At 41.0% G+C, this 17,847-nt stretch overlaps 1 protein-coding gene across 3 annotated transcripts in view; it reads right to left on the reverse strand.

Annotated features, from left to right (window-relative positions):
* Positions 1-298: 298 nt before the first annotated feature.
* Prdm5 (PR/SET domain 5) overlaps positions 299-17,847 on the reverse strand; it is a 134,291-nt gene continuing 116,742 nt past the window's right edge. For all 3 annotated transcript variants that reach the window (XM_048333511.1, XM_048333510.1, XM_048333509.1), the window contains 2 exons: positions 7,435-7,539; positions 299-654 (listed from right to left, as the gene is read on the reverse strand). In XM_048333511.1, coding sequence (XP_048189468.1) covers positions 490-654; positions 7,435-7,539 — 270 coding nt within the window. In that variant the 3' untranslated portion in view covers positions 299-489. The remainder of the gene's footprint in view (positions 655-7,434; positions 7,540-17,847) is intronic.

Here is a 17,847-nt window from a genome sequence, read left to right on the forward strand (position 1 = left end):
GGCAATAGCATTATTTTTTCCGTTGGTATCACTGTTTAGTGAAGTCAAGATTTGAAGCTGGGCACTGATGGGGCATACCGGTAATCCTAACAGCTACTTAGGCTGAGATCTGAGGATTGTGGTGTGAAGCCACCCTGGGCAGGAAAGTCCATGTGACTCTTATCATCCTCTGCAAAAAAGTATCCTCTGCAAAAAAATAGTTGGAAGTAGAGCTGTTGCTCAAGAGATAGACCATCAGCCTTGAGCAAAAAGCTCAGGTACAGTGCCCAGGCCCTGAGTTCAAGTTCCAGAACTGGCACAAAAACAAACAAAAATCCTTTTTATTTATTTATTAATTTGTGTGTGTTTATAAAAGTCCAAAATAGGTAAATAAGAACTGTGATGCCAGCCAGTGCCTTTTAGCAGTTTCTGTTATGCTGATCAGGTGAGAAAAGTCTAGGATTCCTATTAGGATCCCCTGAGGATGCTTTGATGGTGTTCCAGGTGCCATCAGCTGTCAGCCAGGCTGTGGACGTTGTCCATGTGCACTTTGAGGTAGTCATTCCTGGTGAACTTCTTATGGCAAAACTGGCACTCTGCCAGGGGACGGTTGGGATTGTGAGTCATCTTGTGTCGGATCAACATTTTCTTCAGGCTAAAAGCCAAGTCACAAACCTAGGAAAGACCCAGAGATGCCAACCATATTAGATGGAAAAACTGGAGGTCCACCAACTTATCATTTACACCACATACATAATAAAAATAACTGCTATCAAGTATGCACTAATGTTTATTCCAAACTGTTCTTGCAACAATGGAATTTAACACCAGGTTAAAAAAAATACAGTTGCAAGTGTTATCTTGCCCGCCCCCCAACAGCCCTGGAGAAATGACCCTTGTAACACACCTTTCTTATCTAAAGAGGGTATATTTACCTCTAAAGCAAAATACTTTCCAGTCTAGAGACACCTCTTCTTATGGCATAAATAACACAAGACATTTCTCACCAGTCATTCTTTCCATTCATTCTGCTTGTGATGTCACTGGCTAACACTGCTTTAAGCAACATGTGCAAATTTATTAGCCACTAGTCCATCTCATTACATTTCCATATATATGTATATATATGTAATCTCTTGTTTCATTGAAGGCTAGAAAAAGTTTACTTCATATAATCTCTGCCATAGCGACACCTGACTCAGTCTATACTAAACCACCTCATAATTAAAACAGTAAAAATGAAAAAGGAACATGTAAGGCATAGTTATTTAAATTATAAAAGGAAATGAAATTGAATTCAAAGTTTGATGTTACTCACAAAAAAATCCATTCACATGAAGTACTTATAAAATGAGACACACTTAAGTGATATGAAAACACTTATGAAAATCATAATGGATATAATGAAAATGGAAATTGGCTTTGCAAAAGTACTCTGAAAAATTATGTGCAGAGTCACAAAGGAACCATGTTTTCTCTCAGATGTGGAAGTCAGCTATAAATTATAAGCATATGAATACATACAAAAGATCATATGCCAATATACACAAACTCACTTAAGTATGGTATACACAAGCAAAAATGAAAATGGTGTAACTTTTTTGAACAACTAGTTCATAGTTGGACAAAATAAATACCAGAAAATAGAACATGAGTTGTAAGGACAGGTGAGATTAGAAGGCAGATGACTGGAAAGGAAGGATGGATGAATAAGTCATACTATTCAATGTGCAGATGTAAAAATGGAGTGAGGTTCCAGGCACTGGTGGTTCACACCTGTGATCCTAGCTACTCAGGAGGCTGAGATCTGAGGGGCGTGGTTTGAAGCCAGCCCATGATACTCTTATCTCCAATTAATCATAGAAGAAGCTGGAAGTGGCACTGTGGCTCAAGTGGCAGAGTGCTAGCTTGAGCAAAAGGAGCCCAGAGACAGCACCTAGGCCCAGAGTTTAAGCCTCAGGGCCGAGAGGGGAAAAACAGAACCAGGTGATCTGAGGGGATGGGTGGAAGAGATGGGGAAGCATGACACTGGGATGACATTGATCAGTGGACATGTTGAACTGAAACCCCTCTGTATAACTACTTAAACATTACATAACTCATTAGCATTGCATATATAGTATATGTTTATGTGTATACACATACACATGTACATAATGATACACACACATGCATAAAGATACACACATGTGTGTATATGCATACATATGTACACATGTATATGTGTGTATATGTGTTCAGATACAAACATATTAGTGTCTGTGCATATGTGCATATATAATCTATATGTAAATGTGTATATGTATATATTATATATGCAATAAATAGGAAAGCTTCTGTGGGGAGTTTCACTTCATGGTCAAATGAGGAAAGAAAGGAGGGAGGGAGGGAGGGAGGGAGGGAGGGAGGGAGGGAGGGAGGGAGGGAGGGAAAGAGAAGGAAGAGCAATCTTATAAGCAGTGTAAATAAATACTCCCCCAAATGATGGAAATTTGAAGAAATTAAAGAGAGTATCAATGAAAAGTATTTCCAAGTGAAGTAAGTAGAGAATCATTTTCCTACCTTAAAATTCATGTGCACAGAGAGTATGTTTTTAAAATACCTAGCAAGTTCTATTTCTTTGTCCTCCTCTTAAACCCAGTATCAACGTGCACTAAGTATAAATTCTTCACTGGCTTCTGGTGGCAGACAGGTCCACAGTAAATTTCTACCAGAGATCCCCAGGTTCCCTCGATGCCATTACCCTGCAGCCTCCTTCCTCTCCCGAGCGCCAACCCCTCCTGCCTCCTGCTTCTCACCTTTCCCAGCCAGCGTGCTGCTCCTCCACTGAAATGCTTCCTCCACACCAATTACTCCCCACATTTTCTGGGGCTTAACGTCACTTCCATGGGGAATGCTTTCCTGACTACTCTTTTAGAGGCTAATATCTTTCCCCCTTGTCTGTCTAGTATTCATAGATTGCAATTAGCTATTTATTTGTTTAATTGTATAATCCACAAGAACATAACATTTTGAGAAAGGGGATACTGTGTCTTGTTTGCTACCCTGGTGTCTAGCACAACTCTTGAGCAATTTCCACAGGCTAACGCACTCAATCCTCACAACCATCCTTTAACACAGATAGGTGTTTTATTTCTTCCCATTTTTGAAACAGAGATAGAGAAGCTTAACCAAACTTCCTAAGTTCATAGAACTTGGTAGTTGTTTCCAGAATTTAAATCCAGACAGTCTGGGCTCAGAGTCTACATTACCTCTGAAGAGCCTACTGTTCCCAAGGGCTCTTATGGCAAACAGAAGTGGGAGCGGACTCTACGTTTCCCATTTGCCTGGCTGACACCACAAAGAAAGTGGCATTGAGAACCTAAAGAGGGCTCCTAGACAGTTCTGCTCACCAGATTACAGGAGGACCAGCAAATAAAGTCTGTTTCCGGAGTCCCATGGGGGAAAATCACAGCAACAGTAAGCAGGTGAAAATGGGAAGGTAGGTGAGCAAGATTCTGAAACCCTGGGCAATGGCTGCGAGCTAAGGCAGGCCCAGACACTCGCTCTGCACTGGAGACTCGGTGGGAGCAATCCAAAGCCTGCTGAGTGAGAGCCAGGCTGGGGACTCAATGTCAACTGACTACCTGATGTCACACTGGCGAAACGCAAATGAACTCCATTTTATGGAAATGATTGTTATATCACAGTTGTAACTACTTTCAACATCCCATGTGTATCTGTAGTTTATACTGTTGATGATGTTCTTGTATCACCTTCTTGGATTGTACCTACACTATCTCTGTAATCTTATCTGAGTATATTGGAAACCGTGTATACTGGTATTAGAATTAGGAAATTGAGAGGGAATACCAAAATTGAGAGACAAAGGGTAAATAAGAGAAACAACAACAAAAGCAATACTTGCAAAACTGTATAGTGTAAGTGAACTGAACACCTCAGGGGGGAAAAGGGGCAGGGGGGAGGGGGGTATGAGGGACAAGGTAACAAACAGTACAAGAAATGTATCCAATGCCTAACGTATGAAACTGTAACCTCTCTGTACATCAGTTTTATAATAAAAAATTTAAAAAAAGAAAGCTTTGTGCTCAAGAGCAAAAGTGTAATCATTAAAGGATTCCCAATTTTGCTCTGTATAAATCAGCCAAATATATGGAGGTTTACAGTTACTTTAAAATAGAGGACAGCAAGAAAGCATTCATATAGCCCAGTGGTGATATTCTCGTTTCTTTCCTTCCACTTTTGAGTCTCATCTGAACCTTTACCCTATTTCTAGTTAGTATTAATTCATACATCAAACAATGACAAATCTTTATTTTCGTAATTAATTACACTAGGTTGGAGGTAAACTGATTTTATTTTATAATACTGTGAAACAGGTATTTTGAATTTCCTCCAAACATTTTCGGGTAACAAACAGGAACTAGAGAATGTGGCTACCAATTCCGTTAGGCATAAGATGACAACCAATCCACAGCCTAAGGAGGTATACTAGTTATGTCATAAGCATAGTGCTAAGGGAGTCATGTAGACAAGTGCAACCAATGGCTCTAAGGGGAATGGGCATGCTTTAAGAAATGGTGCTAGAAATTTCTAGAATGAAGCACAGGTGTGTGTGTGTGTGTGTGTGTGTGTGTGTGTGAGAGAGAGAGAGAGAGAGAGAGAGAGAGAGAGAGAGAGAGAGAGAGAAACATAGGGTGGTATCAATCGTGTCCTGAGGAAACAGAATATTGTAGGAAAAGGGAAAAAGATATGCAGACAGACTGCTGGCATGAATTATTTATCTGGGGAGTAGAATTAGTTCACTAAGATTGGAGATTAAAAGTCACTACACAAGTAACTTGAAAAGAAGTCACAGGTGAAATCAAAAGAAAAGGACAGAAACAGATTCTGAACATCCTGATAATCAGAAAAGAAAGTAGCAATATAGTTTGAATGATAGAACTTTATCCCAAGGATTCTAAATAGAAACTGAAGCCCAGACATCATTTATGCAGCCAGTTGGAAAGTATGAGACTGGAATCAGAAAGGCCAGCAATATTACTCATTCTAAGCCAGCAGTGGGCATGAGGTGGGCATGAGCCATTCATTCATTCATTTAAATGGCCACTAAATGCTCCTACATGGGGCAATGTCACAGGTTGAAGATAGAGCAAGAAATAGCGGAGACAAATTCCTATCGCCATGTTGCAGTAGATGAACTCTAGCACAGATATAAATTTGTGGTAGATATATGTCCCATAAAGAAGAATATGCTAGGGCAAGAGTTAAGGTAATGAGGATACAGGAGAAGTTAGTCTGGACAGACACCTGAAGATAAACACAGGAACAGGCCATAAGTACCTGCACGGAGTGGTGAGTGGTGTTGAGGCAGAGGAAACAGCATGTGAATAAAGACCTGGATGTAGGGCGTGCTCAGTATGTGCGGGGCCATAAACAGGCCGAGCGACTGGAGTGCGACCGAGAGTGAGGGTCATGTTAGCAAGCTGAGGCCATGAGGCTGCTGAGTGCGGATCATACACGTCCTGCAGACCCCAGCAAGGCTTTGGCCTCCATCCTACGTGAGACTCTAGTGATTGGAGGATTCATGTGAGTGAATACTATCCATACATATTATACAGAAAATCTATCATTAATCTACCTATATTCTACTTATCATTTCTCTATCATCTATCTATCATCATCATTCATCTATTTTATATTCTGGGTGGCAAGTTTAGGACAGTGTTAGAGGAAAAACACAAGATGACAGATAAGCTAAGAGCAATATTCTAGAAGAAGAAAATAGCATCAGGACATATGGTCAACGTTTACATTCCTAATTTACTTGGCATTTGCATTTACTACCGGGTTGGATATTGTGTGAAAATGGCATGGTACTTTAGGGATGTTCAGAGGATTGAACAATCTACAGGAAGACGCTTCTAGGTTATGCCATATTCAAAGATTAATCCACAACGCAGCAAACATACATGTAAGAGCTAAAAGACTAAAATAGTTGAAAAAAAATCCAGAAGGGTCAATCTTTTTTCCTTTTCTTTTTTTACTAGGATTTGGATTCAGCATCTCACACTTGCTACACTGGTGCTCTACCAACCAAGTCACACCTTTTAGCCCTATTTTTTGCTGGTTCTGTGTCTGTTTTTCCTGAGGAAATACTTTACAAAAAGATTCAACACACAGATACCAGATGGGTTGGATGTGAAGTAGGAAGATGCTCCTATACCACTAACGCATATGTGCAGGCACCCAGCAGATGCGCGGGAAGCTGTGCAATTAAATCATGTAATCCGCTTTTGCCTTTATGAACATGCTTCCGATAAAAGCCATGAGTTAAACAAATCGAAGCTAAGTGAGAGCGAGTGCTGCAGTGTAGAGGAAGGTGCTGTGTGCACGCGTTTCCTTCTCTACAAGTAGTCCTTCCCTTACAGGAGTGCACTGTGGATACGGGTGCTCTTCCCAGGAGACCCACTGGGAATGTTTCATTGTCTTAACCTTAACAGCGAAGTTCCACAGAAAGACAAGGAAGCATCTTGTGTTTGTGTTCCCTTCCACAGGGACAGAGCGAGCTGCACGTTTTATCCACAGGAAAATGCCCGGGGAACCAAGTTCTCAGGTTTCTCTCAATATTTACAAAGATTCGGCTGTGCTATTTCACATATTACTGCTTCAGTGCTTCTTCTTCCTCTACATTAATGCTTGTTTATATTTAGGCGTCAAAAATAAGTGCACTCATGCTTTGCCTAGCACTCGTGACAACTCTGTCATGAGCAAACTCTGGCAGAAGAATGCATCATTGGTTAAGAAACCATGTTTCTCCCAAAATGAATCAATCCTCAGATTACATTTATGGGCAACAGCGGTATTTATCCTTTCAAAAATAATGTAAACAAAAACGTCAAATGAGTCTGTTTTGAGTCAAATGTCATAAGCTGAAAATTACAGTCTTATTTAACACAAAGAAGTTTACACATATATTGGAAATACACTGGATTTGACAAAATAAATAATAACTGTAACTAGTCAAATCTTTGGTTTAAGTGCCATTAACCTGTCAAAGACTCAGGCAGACACAGGAAAGCTGATTCAATTCATCATAAATTTACTCCATTGGAGAACAAGTTCATGGCATTGCAATAAGTGTCGGCTTGTCTTAAAGAAAGTCAAAGTTTATTTCCTGCTAGAAAACCACAGTTAGTAAAAGAACTGCAATGTGATGTCATGGGTTATGCAGTCAGAAACCATAAACAGCACAGATGGTAACAGACACTGATGGTAGAGGATACAAACTCAACACCCAGATGCCACCTGCACATGCCCGCATGCACACTCACACACGCATGCACGTATACACACACACTCCCGCACACACACACACACACCAAGTGCCCATGCATGTGGGCATGCTTTCTGCTATTGGAGGATCCCAGCAAAGAAAAGAGAATGGAAACTCACGTCACACTGGAAGGGCTTTTCTCCAGTGTGTGTCCTCTTGTGCTCATCCAGGCCTCGCTTCTGGCTGAAGGCCTTGCTGCAGTCGGAGCACTTATACGGCTTCTCCTACAGCAATGAGAGAGACAGGGAGCATGAGGGAGGGACCAGCCCTCCCGCAGGGTGAAACCTGGATGGAGGCCTTGTCGACTCTGTCCCAAAGTCACAGAGGGGGGCTGTAGCTCTTGTAAACTGTTAAGATAAAGCACTCATCACCATGTGGCAGACATGGAAAGCATTTGTGAGTGGCAGTTGCTAATGGCAGCATAGGACTGAGCTCTCCATCATTAGTGATGTCAAAGTTGGTCTTTCAGTGGGTGCTATTTAGCCAACCTGGTAGTTATTTCCATTGGCCTAGGAGTGCTCTAGAAATTTACTAGGAAAATAAGGATGTCATCAATTGAGAAAGAAGATAAGCCCTGCGTTAGATTGTGCAAGTAATTTACTGTCTCATAGGAATTTGGGGGATAAACTAAAATTTCAACACAAGATTGAGGATAAGTTTCATATTATATATATATATATATATATATATATATATATATATATATGTTTATCGGAACTAGGGAAGGGAAGGGGAACATCAAAGTGGAGAGACAAAGGGTAAGTGGTGAACCATTGCAACAGCAATACTTAGAAGAAAATATGCTGAAAACCAACTGTACAACTGGGGGGAGGGGACGAACTTGGGGGTGGGAGATAAAATGAGGAAGTAACAAGTTGGATAAGAAATGTACTCACTGCCTTACATATGAAACTGTAACCCGCTGGACATGACTTTGACAATAAATAAATTAATTTTAAAAAGCTAAAGCTTGATTTTAGTTGATATATTATCATTTTCATGACCCCACATTTTTCCTGGTTAAATGCTCTTTCAAAAAAAATCTCCCTTCCTTCCTTCCTTTTTCCCTTTCTTCCTTTCTTTGCCAGTCCTGGGGCTTGAACTCTGGGCTTAGGAGCTGTCCCTAAGCTCCTTTTGCTCAAGGCTAGTGTTTTACCACTTGAGCCACAGCTCTACTTCCAGCCTTTTCTGTGATTAATTGCAGATAAGAGTCTCACAGACATCTCTGCCCAGGCTGGCTTTGAACCTCAATCCTTAAATCTCAACCTCCTGAGTAGCTAGGACTACAGGTGCGATTCACCAATGCCCTGCTCAAAATTATTTTTTAAATAAGAAATGTTATTGTTAGCCACAGATTCTTAAGGAAGGAAACAATTTCAAAAGGAAGAGAAAATGTGTCTAAATTTCCTGTCATGATTTGTCACTAGGAATCATCATTTTAGCCTGTACTGACCTGTGAATTAAACAAATTAGTGAATTAACAAATTAAATAAATACATAAATTAACTAAATATGTCCAACTCACATGAATGGCAAGTTATTTTTTAGTGTAACATAAAAAGATTTTTTGCATTTAAGGAAACTGCAATGAGAGCGAGAACTTGTTTTTCAAAACATACCTTAAAAGTACTATTATAAATATGGATTGGAATGAGATCCTATGAAGACTTATTTCATATTTCATTTTATGTTAACATTTTGTATTTATACCTGGTATTAAAAACTAGCTTCTTTTTGTAGAACAGCAACACTACGCAAGCGGTAAGACAGATTGACAAGTGCCTACCAGCTACCTGAAAACCTTCCCGGTACAGGTGATGGGTAGCCACCTCGGTCTTCCTCAGGAAGCATATTCCCAGCGCTGGAGGGGCAGGAAGGCCCACTCCAATGAACGCTTCCTCGTTCCCTGACTTTCTTGGCATTTTCACTATAAATGGATGAAAAATTCCTAAGCAAGATAGAGCATTATTCTGTCTTTTAAAAATACAGTAAGAAGCTGGATGCTGGTGGTTCACACCTGTAATCCAGCTACTCAGGAGGCTGAGATCTGAGGACTGTGATTCAAAGCCAGCCTGGAAACGAAGGTCCATGGTACTCTTATCTCCAATTAATCACTTAAAAAGCTGGGCGTGAAGCTGTGGCTCAAGGGGTAGAGTGCTGGCCTTCAGCAAAAAAGCTCAAGAGTACCCAGGCCCTGAGTTCAAGCCGCCCCAGGATTGGCACAGTTACACACACATATTCATTCACTCACACACAAAATACAGAAAAAATATCATACTGTGCATATTTTCTTGCTTTTAGAAAACACTTCACTTTTGCTCCTTGTTACATTGTTTTTACAAGCTTCTAATCCTTCTAAAAACACATGCAGCAACTACTCCCTCACTTTTAAGGTTACATATAGTGTAATGGATACAACATAATTGACTTAAAACCATTCTCCAGTGCTGGGTACTTCCCTTTCCTCCTATGAATGATGCTGTGGGCACAGTTTTGCACATGGAAAGTGAACATCTGTGTGGGCAGTTCCCAGGACTGACTGTCTAGAAGCAGGATGTCTCACATCTAACTTGTCTAGGACTGGCTAACTATGTCTACAAGTTAATAAACCATCTTCTCACACCAAGATCCATGGTATTCTTGCAAGCCTATTACTTGGTTTTATAAATTTTGAGAATCTCATTAGGTTTCATGAATGTATACAAATCTACAGGCATGGTAAGCAATCCCCCAACTTACCATGGTCTAGTAAACTCATCTGAAGTGCTCTTAACTTGAAAATGTACTTATAGAGTAGGTAACTTGTAATCAAAACAGAGATCTCAACTTTCTCCTTCCTTCCTTCCTTCCTTCCTTCCTTCCTTCCTTCCTTCCTTCCTTCCTTCCTTCCTCCCTCCCTCCCTCCGTCCTTCCTCCCCCTCTCCCTCTTTCCTTCCTTATTTCCTTTTCCCTTCCTTCCTTTTCCCATATTGAGGCTCGAACTCAAGGCCTTTCATTCTCCCCCAAGGCCTGAGCCACATCTCCACTTCTGGCTTTTTGATGATTCCAAGGACATAATAGTCATTCAGATTTGTCTGTCCTGGCTGGCTTCAAATCATGATTCTCAAATCTCAGCACCTTGCATAGCTAAAATTACAGGCATGAGCTTGGCATGAGCCAAGCCAATGCTTGACTTACAAGTTTATTTCTTGCAGTTCGGAAGCTGGAGGTTGAATGTGTTGCCAAGGCAGGGGGTGGGGAGGTGAAGGCCCTTTGTGGGGCTGCAGACTTCTTGTCTCATGCAGCAGAAAGAAAACACTGGTCTATTTGCTCCTTATAAAGGTAAGGTGGAGCTGTCATGACTTCATCATGCCCAAAGACCCTACCTCTTAATACAATCACTTCCAACATAGGAACACTCAGCCCACTGGAATGCCCAATATGGAATTACTGTTAGTTTATATAATCAGTGCAGCTCAGTTTCACCAATTTGCTTTTTATGATTTCTTATCATCTTACCCTTTCAAGGACCAATTGGTGATAAACTCTTATTTTATTTAATTAATAATAGCTTTGTTTTCATTTGCTTTGAATGTCTACAAAGCCATTTTGGTGTATAATAGACTCATTCTATTCTATATGTCTCTCTCTTTTGTAAAATTTAATTTTATTGTAAAGGTCATATGCAGAGGGGTTACAGTTACATATGTAAGGTAATGAGTACATTTCTTGTCACACTGGTTACCTCCTCCTCTTTATGTCTCTTAACCTCTTTACATTTCCATGTTTTTATGTTGCACTTCGGGCATAGTGAAAAAGAAACAAAGAATAATAACTGTAACCCCTCTGTACATCACTTTAACAATAAAGAAATGAAAAAAAAAATAAAGGAAACTTTAGCATTAATTGATCAGTTCTGTTTAGGTCCTAATTACTTGCTACTTAATAAGACCATTGGAATGTTTGATTGACCCTATTCCAATTTCTAGAAGTTTTCTTTACTTCTTTTCCAATTCCATTTTAATTTTTTGTAAGAATTTCCCTTTTGCCTATGTTAATAATGTCTATTTCAAACTATCTCAGGTATTTAGATCATTTTCCCTATCAGATAAATCATTATCTTGAGTTTTAAGGAAATCTAGTTCCACTCTTTGTGATTTCTCCCTCCTGCTCCTGGCTCTGGCTTTCTCCTGTGTCTGTGGAATTTGAAGTCACGAGCTCACATTGGGTGGTCTTTATCTGTTAAAATCCTATGACTCCTACACTAAGGGTAAGTCCCTCCACTGTGCTGTTTGCATTTGCTTCTGCTATCAATCACAGATCATCTGACATTTACTTCTTGCCTTAGAGCTTTCTCAACAGGCAGATAGTGGGAATTTACCTTAAGTATGTAACTGTAGCCCCTCTGTACATTGTCTTGACAATAAAAAGAAAAAAAGCTCCATATGTACTAAAGGACTATGCCACAAATCACTGAGGAAAACGCCTTCCTTGTCAGCATTTTGCTTCAAAATAGCTAAGTATCCCAGCACCAACCTTTGCCAAATATTCAAATATTTGCCAAAGCTTCAAATATTATAGAGCTTTTTTTGAGTTTTTCTTTTTGCCAAGATAAACTGAAATAACACTTCCCAACACCATTTAAGAGAAGCCTGTAGGAAAAAGAAGTTATATTTTCGATAAACCTAGAAGGCCTTCCTTTTACTTTAGCTAAAGATTGCTCACCAGGAAGTAAGGAAGCCTGACCCTACTACACAGATGCAAAGAAACAGAAAGACTATTCTGCACCTTTGTGTGGACCCACCCATAAACAAGAGGCAGACAACCTAAAAATTTCCATTGGCTGCATTCATCCAACCACAGGCAAAGGGAGATAGAAAATAAAACAAATGAGCTCTCTCTCCCTTGAAGTCAGAGACCAAGGGGAAAGTGTTACAAAATTATAGAATGATGAGTGCTTGTTTGTGCATATTAGTCTTTTTGTTCATATTGATCATATTCACTGATCACTGAATATATGTAAAGAACTTTAGGTTTGCTTCAATTTAGGGACAAAAGAGTAGCTCCTCTGTTGTTATGTGAATGCCCTTAATGCATGCCTTGACTCTGTCTAGCTCAATGCCATAACAAAGCTACAGTGTCCACACTCAATGATATAATTTCCACGAGGGAAACATGGATATGACATACAATTATTATGGGCAATCAAATGTGGAAGTGAGTGTCTCACACACAGAAGCATGTTAAGATATAAAAACCAGCCGGACACTGGTGGCTCAGGCCTATAATCCTAGCTACTCAGGAGACTGAGATCTGAGGACTGGCGGTCCAAAGCCAGCCCAGACAGGAAAGTCTATGACACTCTTATCTCCAATTAACCACCAGAAAACTGGAAGTGGCTCTGTGGCTCAAGTGGTGGTAGAGCAGTACCCTTGAGATGAAGAGCTCAGGGACAGTGCCCAGGCATAGAGTTCAAAAAAAATAAAAAAGAAAAACAGATACAAAGACCATCTACTCTTCAAAATCAATTTCATTGGACTACTTTTTTTTGTTGTTGTTGCCAGTCCTGGGGCGTGGTCTCAGGGCCTGAGCACTGTCCCTGGCTTCTTTTTGCTCAAGGCTAGCACTCTGCCACTTGAGCTACAGCGCCACTTCCGGCTTTTTCTGTATATGTGGTGCTGGGGAATCGAACCCAGGGCTTCATGTTTATGAGTCAACCACTCTTGCCACTAGGCCATATTCCCAGCCCTGGACTACTTTTTAAAGTATTTTATTAAAATGAATTTTATAAGTGAAAAAAATTTTTTATAGCTATGAACACTTACTTACCCCATTAAAGTTCAGGAAAATGATGGCTTTTGCTCATCATTTCTCATTTCAAGACTTAAAAGAAAATCTTAAGAATTAATAAAGCAGCTGGGTGCCAGTGACTCATATCTGTAATCCTAGCTACTACTCAGGAGGCTAAGGTCTGAGAATCATGGTTCAAAGTAGTCTTGGGCAGGAAGTTTATAAGACTCTTATCTCCAATTAAACACCAAAGCAGCAAGAAGTGGAGTTGTGGATCAAGTGGTATAATACTAGCTTTGAGCAAAAAAGGTCCGGGACAGTGCCCAGGCCGTGAGTTCAAGCCCCAGGACTGGCACAAAACAACAACAAAATAATTGATGATGCATCGATGTGCAGTAGATTTCATAAAAATAAAATTTCTAACTAAAAATTATCAATGTTTTGCTTCCCCCTTTTTGAGCTGTCCAAACTATAGTCTTATTGGTTCTTGAAGCACAAACTAGAAACTATAGCCTACCTGAAATTGGCAACTTACAAACTAAAGGAATGCAATTCTATTATTAAAGGGTCTCCGTCCAAACTACAATTCTCAAACTCCCTCATCTGCAAAGTGCTATCCTTGAGCAAAAGAAGATCAGAGATAGCACCCAGGCCCTGAATTCAAGTCCCAAGACTGGCACAGAAAGGAAAGAAGGGAGGAAGGGAAGGTAAGAGGGACACAGGGAGGGAGGGAGGGAGGGAGGGGGGGAAAGACAAAAATCAACTGGATCAAACATACTATATAGTGGATGCCAACCTTACTGATACATTCAAGTCTCCAGGTAATCTCTTCAACAAACCCTGATTGCTGGGCCCACCCTCATTTAACTGGTTTTGGATGGAGCCGGGCACAAGCACCGTTAAGGCTCCCAAGGTTCCCCATGTGCAGTGTGCAAGCTCAGGTGAGGACCTGTGTGAGTCCGTCGTCCCCTTCCCACTCCAGTGATGAAGGTGATCACAGTCGTGGCAAAGCCAGCAGCAACCACAGCACACACACACACACACACACACACACACACACACACACACACACACACAGACACACTTAAAATAGGCTGCGACTAAGTCTGGTCATCGTCTGGCATTCCTGCGGGCTCCCCTTCCCATGTCTTCTTCCCCATGGGAACAATCCGGACGCTGCGAGCAAAGGCTCCTTCCCAGGTCACCCTGAGCCTTGTCCCCCACCCCCTGCCTACAAGCTGGGATCACCAGAAGAGACTGACAAGCTCCTAAGGCCTGTGGCCCACCTCCGCTGTGGTGATTCCACGCTGGGTTGGGTGCGGCCTGGCTATTAGGTGACTTAATACATTTGTTTATTTATTTACTCGTTCATTTATTTTGGTGTCACTCCTTGAGCTTGAACTCAGGACCTAGGTACTGTCTCTGAGCTTTTGTGCTCAAGGCTAGTACAAGTTGAACCACGGCCCCACTTCCAGACTTTGAGTGATTAATTGGAGATGAGTCTCTAGGACTTTCTACCCAGGCTGCCTTCAGACCATGGTCCTCAGATCTCAGCCTCCTCAGTAGCTAGGATTACAGGGTGAGCCACCGGTGCCCTGCTTCCCTTACCTTTTAAACCCCTTTTAGTGAGCAGAGAGTGCTTGCCTCAGGTTACAGGAGCATATCCTTGGGACAATGAATGAAAGCTAAGTCCAGGGCTGTTGTTAAAAGTGATGATGTAAGGGGCTGGGAATATGGCCCTCGTATACATGAAGCCCTGGGTTCGATTCATCAGCATCACATAAAAAAAGCCAGAAGTGGCGCTGTGGCTCAAGTGGAAGAGTACTGGCCTTGAGCAAAAGGAAGCCAGGGACAGTGCTCAGGCCCTGAGTTCAAGCCCCAGGACTGCAAAAATCAAAAGTGATGATGTAAAACTACCCACTTGTGAAAAGGCTCTAGCTGTGTTACTATGAATGACAGATATCAAAAGAAATGTGTGCTGTGATTACAAAAAATATTGATAATACAAACATAGATTAAGAGCTCCTAAGACAGGAGCAATTGTTATTGTGGACAGTAACACCTTCCTGTACCCATATAGGACATGATAAAGGAAGCGGCAAGTTTGTTTGCTGATGTGAATTCTGAGAACAATGTGGGTTTGTGCCTGGTAAAGAATGCTTTTAGTCTGAAGCAAGGAGTGGTGGGAAAGTACTGAAATTGCGGACAGGGAAATTACTTTTTGCTACAATTGCCAACTACAGAATTTCGCAAATCTTACCAAATACTAATTATTCAAATAGGACAATATTATTACAAGGAAAACGTTGTACTCATCATCTGTAAAGTTATGAAAGCAACTTTTAGTATAAGTTATAATGAAAATACAAGGGAAGAAAGATAAAAGGAATATAAGGTGAATATATATGATAAAACTATAGTATGGAAAGGATTAAAACCATAGATATGTACAGATATGTGCACATACATGTTGTTTTCAAAGCAAAACTCATACATAAATTCAGTCCTTAATAAATGAATGTAAAATGGGGTCTGGAAATAAGAGGCTGGAGAGGGGGCAGGTGAAAGAAGTTAGAGGAGAGTGAATATTGTCAAAAAACACAAATGCAAGAACAACACGATGAATCCTGTTGAAATTACTTTTAGAAGTCAGGGCAGAGCAACTGGAGTAGAATGGCAAAGGAGGTCAATTTAATGTATATAAATAACACAGTGAAACCCCTTGTAAACTAATGTATGTTAATAAAAATTTAAAGAGACGATTAGATTGCAAATAATAATAGAAGCCAACTATGAAAATAACATTGTTAAAAATTTTGCTGGTGGGCTGGGGATATGGCCTAGTGGCAAGAGTGCCTGCCTCATATACATGAGGCCCTGGGTTCGATTCCCCAGCACCACATATACAGAAAAAGGCCAGAAGTGGCGCTGTGGCTCAAGTGGCAGAGTGCTAGCCTTGAGCAAAAAGAAGCCAGGGACAGTGCTCGGGCCCTGAGTCCAAGCCCCAGGACTGGCCAAAAAAAAAAAAAAAATTTTTTTTTGCTGGTGAAAATCAGTCTTACACATTCAAGATAGCTTAAAAAATCTTTTTCAAAAGTCTTAATTTACTAGTAGGGCACCTCTAAACAAATTTGTACCTTAATACAGTGAATACAAGCTCAGGAAGAAAAATAGTAACTATCTCCTCTAACAAAGGCCATTTCTTACACACATTAAACGTACACACCAATTCACCTAAGTGTTCTAAGCTCTATTTAGATAGGATTTGAGAGAAAGCAGACAATTCCCATGATTAATTCAAAGTTACCCAATCAATAGGTCCCTGTTGAGCTAGCTGGGCACCAGTGGCTCACACCTGTAACCTTAGCTATGCATGAGGCTGAGGTATGAGGATTGTGGTTCGAAACCAGCCTGAGCAAGAAAGTCCATGAGACTCTTACTTAGTTCCATTTAACCAGTAAAAAGCTAGAAGTGAAACTGTAGCACAAGTGGTGAAGTGCTAGCCCTGAGCAAAAAAACAAACACTGTCCAAAAACATGAGTTCAATCTTCAGGACACACACACAGTCTCCACTGAGAACTGAGCTAGAGTTTGTGTGAGAAAAGTGTGCTGTGCTGTGTCTTCACCCTCAAAAAGAGGACAACAGAACTTCAAAGGCAGGCCCAGCAGAGGAAGCAGACGGACCTGTGGTGCAGGGCCCCCCATGGACAGCCTCTGCTACTACAGCAATTAAATATGGCATATGGTACACACATCTATCAACTTTGGGGACATGACACATGCCTACAAAGAGTGATGATATGAGATAAGAGCTCAACAGAGTCACAACTTCCTACATTTAAGAGGAATATCTAGCCAGCCCACAGGGAACTGAATTAACTCCATTCCCTACCTCCCAAACAACGAGCATGCCTGTGACATAACTGAGGGAGGCAGGTGTGATCCATCTTTGAATAAAATCGTAAAGTTTCTGCAGAGGTCTGGAGGAGAAGTGAATTATGTAAATGCAAACCTCAGACAAAGGGCTATCAAATTCTCAAGGAGCAACATAGTTATCCTGTTATACAACTTAGAAAATAAGAAGAACACTGAAGAAAGGCGCTATCTCACATGCAGCTAATTCATCCACGGCCAGGCGGCCTTGTGCTGCAGCCAACGTATTTCAACGGGCGAAATAAAACCATCTAGTGGCCGGCAGGAGTCTGGGGAAATCGCCTGAGTATAAATTACATGTCTGAGTCAACACACCACACCAGTGTCAGGGAGCAAGTGCCATACACCTGCTTCTCGCAGCCCTCAAACATGTTGAAAAGGAACAGCCTGTCTAGTTGCCCAGGTGAGGCCTACATGGCCATTCTGGCAAAGATCTGGCTAGATCTGAAGTCATTCCAAAGTCATAAAGTGTGCCAAAGAGCAGCCAGTCCATCTAAGAAGTAAAAGAAAAAGAAAAAGAAAGACAACAAAAAAGGGTTATTTCAATTAATGAGAAAATTTGCACTTTCTAAATCTGAATACCATGGAAAGGCAGCTGCAGAACTCCCTCTCCCCACCCTGCCCCCCCCTGCCTTTATTTTTTTTCTGCCATTCAGTTCTGGGGCTTGAATTTAGGGCATGGGCTCTGTTCTGAGCTTTCTCAAGGCTAATGCTCTAACACTTGAGCCACAGCTCTACTTTTGGCTTTTTAGTGTTTAACTGGAGACTTTCCTGCAGAGGCTGGCTTTGAACCATGATCCTTAGATCTCAGCCTTCCGAGTAGCTAGGAT

This window comes from Perognathus longimembris, chromosome 24 (genome assembly GCF_023159225.1).
Source record: "Perognathus longimembris pacificus isolate PPM17 chromosome 24, ASM2315922v1, whole genome shotgun sequence".
Classification (NCBI taxonomy): Eukaryota; Metazoa; Chordata; class Mammalia; order Rodentia; family Heteromyidae; genus Perognathus; species Perognathus longimembris.